At 39.7% G+C, this 10,973-nt stretch overlaps 1 protein-coding gene across 1 annotated transcript; it reads right to left on the minus strand.

The window, feature by feature from the left end:
- Positions 1-1,619: 1,619 nt before the first annotated feature.
- On the minus strand, positions 1,620-9,234 carry LOC132087411 (matrix metalloproteinase-27-like). Its single transcript, XM_059493587.1, has 10 exons — positions 9,075-9,234; positions 8,507-8,745; positions 7,727-7,875; positions 7,502-7,630; positions 5,074-5,235; positions 4,779-4,902; positions 3,938-4,068; positions 3,569-3,728; positions 2,187-2,290; positions 1,620-1,988 (listed from the first exon to the last, which is right to left on the minus strand). The coding sequence occupies exons 1-10, from the start codon at positions 9,225-9,227 to the stop codon at positions 1,888-1,890; spliced, it is 1,452 nt and encodes a 483-aa protein (XP_059349570.1). The 5' UTR covers positions 9,228-9,234; the 3' UTR covers positions 1,620-1,887.
- Positions 9,235-10,973: the final 1,739 nt, after the last annotated feature.

Consider the following 10,973-nt stretch of genomic DNA (forward strand, 5'->3'; position numbering starts at 1 on the left):
GTGTAACTTGGCCGCTTCTCTGTCTGTGCTGTTAAACTGTGCTTTCTACTACACAGCCATCAATTTAATTGAATACTGGAGAAGAGTTTAAGGAGCCTGAAAAGACATAAATAGCTAAGGAATCATCTCTGTTCCACCTGCCTCCAGAATATTCTGCTCTTTTTGTGTGGGATATCACAAGTGCAAGCAGGTGCCTTCAGACAACTTTTATCACTGGCTTGTGGTGATAAAAAAAGCTGCTGTTGTAGCTTGTCAAAAAAGTGAACATCATAGAGGAGAAATGTAGGATGTCCTGTTCTGAATAAAAAACTGAGAGATAGGCATCAAAGATGCTATTAATTCCACCCAGCCTTATCTGTCTGAAAGGCAGCTACTCTAGGCTAGTTGGGTAGCCTTCTCCTGCAAAGAGATGTTTTCTATGGAGGCTGAAGACACTGGTTTGCCCCAGCATACTCTTTGAGTGAGATGAGTAATGTTGTGGAAAAGTTCTTCCTTTTCATATATCTAGACAGGAAGCTAAAGCAGTCAGATGACTATCTCCCTCAAATGTCTACCATACCACCCCACTTTAGGCTTCTTAGGGATGAAAATGGTGATGGTGCTCCCCATGATTAGACTTGCAGATTAGTGAAACATCAGATTCAATCCTTTACTTTGATTTCCTGGTGGGATCAAAGCCAGTGGGTTTCTCACAGCAATAGCAGCAGCACGGTGGTACTGCTGCTGTCTACAGCAAGTCAGGTGGGCAAGGTTCATGCTTGGGTCACTGCATTGTTATAAAAATACACACAGCAAAAAGAAACATCTTACTAAATCATGGGAGAGGTGTGTAAAACAGACAAATATGTGAGAACTGGAGAACAGCAGGACAAACCAATACTGAGACCAGGTTCTCAGATATTCCCAGCCATGCACTCAGTATGGCCAACAACTTGGTAGTGCGTTCTGGGCCTGTTTCCAGAACTAAATGTAAAAGAAATACCTGTAGAGGATATGACTGTGACTCTATAAATTTTGTCTCATTTTGTGAGGAGTTTGCATGGCCACAAATTTTGATGCATCTGGAGTTTGCATCTGGCAATAAACGTCAGATGTATGAAAAGCACATGATTTGTATCAGCAGAGCAAAGGTGCTCCATGACATGGTGGTTGAATCTATTCTTGAACAGGACAGGGCTGATGTGTGAAGGATGTAATTCATAGCTTCAGACAAAGTGGACACTGATGAAATGGTAATTTTATGCTATAAAGACTGATCAGGGTGATTATCAGGTGAAATAATTTATTCAGACATTGGCACTTCAGAGTGATTTGGTGTCAAAGTACTGTTGTGATATGAAAGGGACAAGGCTACAACAGCCAAAGAAGAGCAGGACAAGAGGCAGGAAAATGCATCTTCTGCACAGTGCAGAAAAGCAAGTGGCTAATGAAAGCTTGTATCTTGCAGATGGAGAGAAGAGAAGCTTGCTCTTTGGAGAGAAAAGAGGTAAAGTACAAACATTGTATGCTGGAGGGATAATAGAATATCAACCTGCAGCTTTCACACCTCAGAAATGTAGAATGCCTTCAACAGATGAAGCAGAAAATAGGTGCCATCAACCTAAAACTCTTTATTGCCATACTATTAAAAAAAATCCCCCAAACCATCTGGAGAATAAAGTAGTAAATTATTTTGTATCATTTTCACTTATGGGAAAAATGCAATATTGTTCTAGTATTTGAAAATAAAATTTAAGCTGACATGTTAATTTATTAAAATACATGAAAAGTATTTTTGAAAACTAGTCCTGTTGCCTATTCCGTAGAGCAGTGTACATACAAACAATTTCTGAGATCTCTGGAATGGTAGTTACTGTCTTTCACTGAATGTAAGAAAGTTTAATGATGCTAACAGTGAAACCAGCTATTACTCTTCATTTCCCTGATAACTTTTTTAGCAACAGGGTCAAACTCCCACTGTTTCAGTCCATGAAAGAAGTAGAATAATCCTGGAAATGAAAAAGAAAAGCATTATGTTATGGATACAAGAAATAGCTTCATTCTGACAAATCCCCTTCATACACACAGGAGAGCATCTCTTCATTTCTGTCTTTTGCAGGACTCAGCAATAATGACATTCATCATAGTTTCAGAACTTATGATCTTTAGAACGAAACTGATTTTACATAAAGGCTTATTTCATTTACCTTTCTGTTGAAAAACAGCATCAACTCTCTGACCAATTCCTGGAAATTCATCGACTGTCAGTCTAGGATAACCCTTCTCCATGGACTGGCTGCTTTCATCAAACCTAAATCATATGAAGGGAGACATGCAATTTTCCAGAGTTTAGACTTCAATTCTGCACAGAATTTAGCAGCTTTTAAAATATGCCCACCCATCTTCAATTTAGTTGGTTTCACTGGGGTTGCAAGAGAAAGTTGTGTTATTTACTTCCACACATGGCTGCAGGATGCTGGCCACTGCGTTTTCCAGGAGGTTGTTTCTTGTTTGCTGATAAAGGTAAGCACTTCCAAAGAAGCATCTTAAGTGAGAAAAATGGGAGGAAGACTCACGTTTTTGACTCCAGGGATGAGATGTCCCTCCTCTGATGATAACAGTGTGACAGTGCATGGAAACTGGACAGATTCATTCTTGCCATAGCACATACTTATAGCATGAATTTTGACTCTTCCTCTCAGACTTTGATAAGATATTGTACATAGTACTCTACTAGCTGACAAACTTAGATGGTGGGAAGGAATCTGGCTTATTTCTAATACATCAAGTTCTTCCCATGTGAGCCAGGACAATTTTTATGAGATAGGACTAAATTCAGGGGACTTGAAAGGAGAACTTGAACTGTTCTTCCAGATTTGAGGAACCCTCTCAGGGGAAAAAAACCCAAAACAAACCAAGCAAACAAAGCCTTTGTTTCACTTCTCCTTGGATACAAGAAATATTTTTCACAGGCATCTGAGGCTAAGAGAATGAGTTACTAGGTAAGAAATGCGTGTTGTGGTTTACTTCCATGCTGTTGTCTTGTGACCAATGCAGTAAAAGAAATATTTTTCACAGGCATCTGAGGCTAAGAGAATGAGTTACTAGGTAAGAAATGCGTGTTGTGGTTTACTTCCATGCTGTTGTCTTGTGACCAATGCAGTAAAAGAACAATGCAAGATATTGTAAACACTCTACCCAAATTAATCAAAACCAAAAAACAGGAAACCACAGGAATCTCAAAATCCGGATGACACTGTATGTATCACTGAGGAACCCCACAGTTAGTCACAATAAAGTCTGTGTGGACCATGCTTGCCCTGGCTCTGTCCTCTGGCTGTCTGAGGACCTTTGCAACCACTGTGCTTGCACACAGAAGGAATCTTTCAGCTTCCCAAAGCTGACTTCTTTCTTCCCCTGCCTGCTCTTTGGGTATCAAGACTCACTCATGCCAGTTTGGGAATAGGATTTGGAGGGAACCTACAGTTACCTGAAAGGTCTGCTTTCTCTTTTATCACAGGTTCACTTTAATTTTTATTCAGATTATATTGGAGTTATTAATAGGAAAACATTTGTCAATTCTTCTTACCTCCAGTACTTGTCACCTATGAAAAAGTCTGTCTTCCCTGTATTTTTATTATAAACAGCTGCATCAACTCTCTTGACACCTTTAGGGAAGCCCAGTGTGTTGATATTCTTTGGATAACCAAGCAACACCTGATATCCGCTGATAACCCAGAATTTGTTGCCTGATAAGACAAATTAAAATATTTAGTTTTGCCAGACATTTTCAGACAGTAAATTACAAAATGCATTCCTAATTGTAGGTTGTAGGAAAATAGATGAAATATTATGAGTTTTTATTTTTACCTATTTGAAAAATGTATTTTATGCAGACATCCCTTCTGCCCACATCATTAAATTACGAAAAAAAATTAGAGAAAATCTCATACTTCACCTTTGAAAAGCAGGATCTGATCTTTTGTGTTCTCGTATGCAGCTTCAATACCAGGAGGCAGATTTGGCCAGAAGGCAGAAATTAATTCACGTTCAGCCTCTGAGTTATCAGGATATACCTGCCATAAGTGCCTGATTTAAATATGAAACAGGTTTGCAGTACATAACAAACCACAGAAACTTCTGTGTGTGCAAAAGAATGTGAGCAACATTGTGACTTACAAGCTCTTTCTTGTCAGTGGAGCTACCTGGCTTGATGTGTCAGAAAGGAAATAAGTCCCCGGACTGGGAAGTGTCTGTTTTTTTTTTATTCTATCTTCATGCTGACATTTCATTGATACTGATTGATAAATGATCAGTTATAAGCAGTTGAATGTTTCAAGTTGTCCCTGTACTGTATAGTGAGAGGTTTATAGGAGCCCAGGTAGAACTTACTGTAACCTCTTCAGCAGATGAATTCCCCAGATGATTTTGGGCTTGCAGAGGGGACTGAAGGAGAGATTGGTTCAACTGTATGGTCAAATGTACTTATTTCCTAGTTTGTTAGTTACTTAGATTAGTAAAATTAAGTCACAACTGAGTGTAACCATCTATGTGTGCATTTGGGAATAAGGTCTCATTGGGATTGAGTTTTTTTCTGGAAAAACATGAAGCCATTTTTTTCAGGGGATCCTGTAAAATATTAATACAACTAATATCTGCTAAAACTTTCATTTCCATGAATTGAAATACTTTTTTCTCATTGTAAACGCTGTAAACATGTGAACCACAAAAGTATTCAGTCTTTGTATAAATCAAGAAAAATTAAACCCCATGCAGACAAATGTCACATCAGTATTTACCTGCCCTTTAGAAAAATGATTTCTTGTCGGAGTGTAGTTACAGCATCAAAAGATATCTGGGAGCCACAGATTTCAGCCGAGGTAGGGGTGGTTGGCCTTTTATCTGGGGCATTTGGTGGGGATCCTGAGGGAGAATTTTTGGAAAGATTACACCTAATTGTAGAAATATTAAGGTTTCCACACCTTGCTTTTTTAAAATATTATGTGAATATGATTAAGTTTGTGGTGAAACATTGTGAAAGAGATTATTTCTCCTCTGCTTACCTTTTTTTTTAAAGCCATGGATTTTACTCACCATAAATTGATTGAATGCCACTTATATCATCTGGAGAGAGGGGAAATTCACTGGGGCTGACGTAGGCATAATTGGGGAACATGAGAGCTCTCTGATCATTAGAATGGGAGAGACCCAGGGCATGGCCAAACTCATGAGCAGCAACAAGGAACAAGTTGAACCCTTATGAAATGGATAGAGAGAAGAGATCAGTCAAATTTTACTCTGTGAATGGCTGATATGATCACAGCATCAGGCTATTGCTCAGACACAGTTTTCATACAGTATATTGACCTTCACTAGGAATGCATCTAGGTGAACATATTTTTTGCATAAGACAAGATTGTGGTCTTCCCTCAGTAGAAGGGGGAGGCTTCTGACCCTCTTGCTTTCTGTTAGCTACTGAAAGTGTGTGTGTGTCATGAGAGATATCTGGGGGTGAGTGTGGGTGCAGCTCTTTGGAATGTCCTGGCAGGGTTTCCTGGCTGAGGTAGAACAGATTGGATAGTGAGTCAGATCAAACTAACAGCTCTCCAGGGCAAGGCGCGAGGACACACTCTGTGCTCACCGCAGGTATCAAAGTGTCACTCTGTGTGTCACTCTCCCTCCTACAAACCTGAGAAGGAAAGGCGAGATCATGAATAGACAAGGGAAAATAAAATAGTAGCAGAATGCTTTACCTTTTTACCATTGGGACTTTAAAGCATACGGTTTCTTAAGAGATTTATGAAACAAAATAAAATTTTAAAATATTATGCTTCTGCATGCTTATTCCCAGTCAAATATGTTAACCAAATAAAGAAATAAAAATGAAATTTCCTTCAACATGCGTCCCTCCAAGTAAGATGCCTTTCTGAATTAGGGAAGAATGATCATCATCTGTCCTGCAGACCAAGATCCAGAAATGTCAACAGATTTAATGAAGAGCACAAGTCTGTGGCAGAGGAGAGGACTGGTCATGGATTGCCCAAGAAAGGCTGGCTGAAGCCAAGATATTAATTTCTCAAGAACCCAAACAAAATAAAACCTCATTTTTTCCACACATATTTCCAGTCAGTCCTCCCCTCTCACGAGTCTTCTGAGTGCTCCAAGTTCTGCAATGTCTGGCTGCTGGAGCTGGGCTGCTGAGGAACAGCAGAAAACATGTGGTTGACCCATTCAGTCCCAGTGTGGGGAGAACATCACATTTAATCATGTGACGTGTCCAGCACTCATCCCTCTCTTTTTTTTCCCACCTTAATAAACCCACAGTCTCCTCCTTGTTTTGTGGTTTTACAGCACTTTGTTCATTAGTGCCTTGCTCTTCCTGACCTCAGTTCTCTTGTTGCAGCTTTCCACCCCAAAAAGTGGATGAGAAAAGGGTCTAAAGTAGCAGAGGGTAATGTGCCAGAGGCAGTAGGTGCTGTACAGCCAGCCTGGAGGCTGAGCACAGCAGACATCCCCAGACAGATTGAGCCTGAGCGCTCAGTGTTCCCCTCTCTGCTGCCTATTGTTGAACCTACCCTGGAATTTTTAGTCAGCTCTTCATTATCCCTGGTGGATGCATTGATTTTTAGGTAGTGGGGATGTCCTCTGAGGGCTCCTGCAAAGCACAGGCTATGGTAGTGCCAGGCCTGGTGTGCACCAGAGGGGAAAAGAGAAAGCTTTTATCAAGGCTTGTGAAATTCTGGGCCACCACCAGTCCCCAGGTAACAGTGCTGTGTCTGTGGCATTGCTACCTGAAAAGGATTGTCCTGTTGGTATTTTTACCAACAGGACTAATTAGGGACTAATTAAGGACTAGAGTAGATCAAGATGTTTATGTCTGTGTCACTGTGAGTATCCCTGTTAGTGAACAGCCTGCAATATCTGTGGAGAGCCTGGTTCAAGCATGGATTAAAGAAAGAGGCCATGAAGGTATACAGCTGATGGCAAAGTAAAAGGCAGCTGTAAAGCAGCAGTTCCCAGGCTTGATTTTGTAAATAACTACGTTCTCAGACACCTTTTCTATAAACAGCAGGATTCTCAGACAGTCTTCCCATAACAGGCAAAACATTCTGTCCTTAGGCTCTCTGGAAACAGATAGCTGCTCTGGGAACAGATATGAAGGTTTTGAGAACTTTTCATATCACAGTGAGAACGCTGGTCCTGTTTTCAATAAACAAACCACAGGTATTGTAAAACAAAAGGAGGGGTTAGAGTTTTCTCTGTAACCTATCGTGAGCTTGAATTTTGCAATATGCATGAAGTTAATTAACACTATTATAAAGGGTGACTGATTTGATCAAGAAATCGGAGTCGATGCTGATCAACAACAAGATGGTTTGGCTCCCTTCGCTTTCAACAAATATCCTCAAACTGCTCTTATAGTTAGTACAGCGTTTCATCTCAGTCTCTTCCTTCACTTAAATAAAATCAGAATGAAATTTATTCATCTGCATAGCACTTTATAAACCATTTTTGAACCTACCAGCTGAGCCTGTGGTCCAGTCTTCATCCTCGTCAAAGTGCACATCACCACCTAAACCATTGCCAGGTGGAAAGGCGTGAGCCAGAACTCCAAGGGGGCCATCAAAATAGCGAGGGCAATGTCCATGAACTAAATAACATGAAGTTGATACAACACTAACCTTAGATAATGACTATTGAAAAATATATTAATTAATTTTAACATTGAGTGCAGTATTCATTTTACCTTTGGTCCCAAAAGCAATCATCATATCTGCTATTCCCCTATGAATGCGAGTGAAAATCAGGGGGGTGACAGCACTCCACACTTTAAATGCCTTTTCAACTGCTTTATCCACATCCTCCTTGCTCATATCTGGTGTGTAGTTCACAATTCTACAGTTATGAGAATTCAAGCATAATATTTAGTATTTGCAGAAAAAGGAAAATCCCTAACATGGTTAAGAAGATGAACATAAAATAAAGAAACAATGTAACCTGTAAACAAATAGTTCCCAAGATTCATCTTGGGCTGAGCAAGTTTGATATGTAAATACAGAGTGTGTTTGAGTATGTGATAACTGTCCAACATGGCTTTTTCATAATAGTTGTGTACACATTATTGATTTTTTCTTAAAATGGGCCTTAGCCAGGAGGTTGCCCCTTGAGCATGAGGAGAGTTGTCTCCTCAGATTTCTGTGACTACTCCACTGTTGTCTCAGCAAATTTTAAAGATATAAAGATATAAATTTTGTCCAGGGTGCAATTGATGTTTCTGTTTGGCTTACAGAATATTTGTCAGGAGTGATACATGACAGGCAAAATACTATGGTTGAACCAGTAAATGTAAAATACCCAGCTTGATTTTCAGAAATTCTTCTCAGAAGCATGCCTGGCTAACAGCTGAGGAGAGAGAAACTTTTTTGTATTCCCAACAGGAAACAATTGCAATAGAAGTTATATTTAAGTATAACAAATTTGGATACCCACAAATCTAAAATTTAAACTCAAAAAGTAATTATACTACCTGTATGTCAGTTTGGTTTTTTTCCATCCAGGCAGGGTGAAGCCATAGAGACCCACATCAGGAACCCCACACCTGGGTTTCTTCATCATTTCCAATGTCTCATTATCCAGTTTTCCCGTCACTTTCAAACCAAAAAATTGTTGCATTTTCTGGAGTTTTTCAGCTGCAGATTCAGCATTTATTTTCCATCCAAGTTGATTTGGATCTGGCTCAACAGCATAGAATTTATTCAAGTAGTTCTAGTGAAAAAAAAGTGACATGTTTCCCATTTTGATCTGTTTCTTGAACAAATAAATACCTTCAGACTGATATTATTTGTGTAGGTTGCTGGCAAAACTTTCCTGTGATTTTGGAGCACAACAGATGTTTTCATGACGATCATAGCTAAACAGAAACAGACAACATTTTCCTGACTCTTATTAACTTGACATTTCCAGTTTGTACAGATTTATCCTACTTTAATATAAAGTCCGAGCAGCAGAGCTCTTTGCAATAGCATTGTCTCAGAAATGCAGCAAGTCTAAAAATAGAGGGCTCATTAGATCCCAGATATGGACAACGCAGTTACCTGCACAAGCTTTGCATCTTCTTCATTGTCTTTCTCTGGGTGGAAGGGAAGAGCGCTAGAAACAACTGTGCATATCACAAGCCAAAGTGAAAGAGCCTTCATTTTTACTCTCATCCCTGTCCTGGCAGGAGAGCTGTCTGCTTTCTGCTCCATGCGCCTCCTTTCTCGTGTCCCAGTTTGTATGGTTATGGGGTGCTCTGGAGAGTCAGCTGTAGACTGACTCAGAGCTCATCATGCTCTGATTCCCCCCACACAAGTTATAACACTGTGCAGACTAACACAATAAAACTTAATTGAGCCCATCCGACTTCACAGTCATCTGAAGTCAGTTGGGATTTGAATCTGTCTAAGCAGATTGGCAACCCTTTCAAAACTGGCACTCAATTTCAGTTATTTTACACTGACTTTGACAAACCTGAGCAATTTAATGCCAGATTAAGTGGTGGGCAAATGCAAAACCTTTTAAGTTGTCCCAACACACCTGTGTGAATTGGGACCACCAAATGTCAGGGTACTCTACATTCTCCACCTAGAAAATGGGAATTGTGCATGAGGTATGAATCCCATAAAAAAGTAAACAGAACAGACTTTGGGAGAAATGACTGTAAGCAGAATATTTTCTTTTCAAATTGATTTATGATGGAAAATGCCAATTCCTTACCCACCTCTTTCTGGCAATTTTTTAAAACAGTGTGTTTCTTTTAAATTATTCTGGTGGAGTCCAAAATATGCATAAATGAGCCTTATAAATTGAGCCTAACGAATGTGAATACTCTTATATTTCTCTGTCTATCTATCTATCTATCTATCTATCTATCTATCTATCTATCTATCTATCATCTTTCTGCCATTTCATCACTAAAGGGTTTTTTTCAGTTTAACCACATTAGCCACAGGGCATATGATTATTTCCTGTCTTAAGTAATTCAGAATAAGGGAAGTTTCAAGAGTCACACAAGCTGTGAAATTATGGGATTTCACCCAGTTCCAGCCAAGCACCTTCCTCTTCCACTGGCAGCAAAGGGAGATGAAGGTGTTTAGCACCCCCGAGGAGCTCTCACAGCACATACTCAGCTTTTACAAAACTGTTGAAAGAAATGCCTTCACGTTGCACCGTGGCTTTTTCAGGAAACCCATGCTTCTGGTTTTTGGCTTTTTGGCTGTCCCTTCCAGCCAAATTTTCTCCAGCTGGAGGCATTAATGGTGAATTTTTTCATCCCGATATCCTCATTGTTAGACTTGTTGTTAAAGGCGTTTCTCAGATACTTAAAAAAAACCAAAACAACAAACTCTTCTCTTGATTATTATAATTGCATTGTATGGGCCCCATTCAGTTCTGTCTTTATTTTACCATATTGATCAGATTTTTTGTTGATATAATGCAGATTTAGACAGCTACATAACAGACACCCATGTTGTGAACAATTAGGAATGTTGAGTCCCTGCTGTTATAGTGTTAAGGTCATGACCATGCTGCAGCACTATTTCTGGTTCCTTGGACGCTCTGTGTAACATTGTCAGTACTACTGATGTGATAGACAGTCAGCTTTCTCAGTTAAAACAGGGGTCACATTGCTGCTGCCTTCTAAGAGGAGAAAAGAAGTCATGGGGTAGTTCAATATCTACCAACTCTAATAAATGTCAAAGATAAGCATTAGGAAACCGTAAGCAGAAGCTACTTTATACAGCTTCTTCTTTTCCCAGACCCCAAGGCCAGCTACAGACGTGCTTGTGAAACATCACTTGTGAACATTTTCCGGTCTCTCTGCCTTGGGCAGTGGGAACTGGCTGCTGAGTTGTGTAGATTGCCATGTTGCAAAACCCTGGTAGTGTTTTCTGTGATGTGTATCTCCATCATTTGTCACTCAAATGTCTTCTGAGCAAACACAAATGTTAGCT

This window comes from Ammospiza nelsoni, chromosome 2 (genome assembly GCF_027579445.1).
Source record: "Ammospiza nelsoni isolate bAmmNel1 chromosome 2, bAmmNel1.pri, whole genome shotgun sequence".
Taxonomy (NCBI): domain Eukaryota; kingdom Metazoa; phylum Chordata; class Aves; order Passeriformes; family Passerellidae; genus Ammospiza; species Ammospiza nelsoni.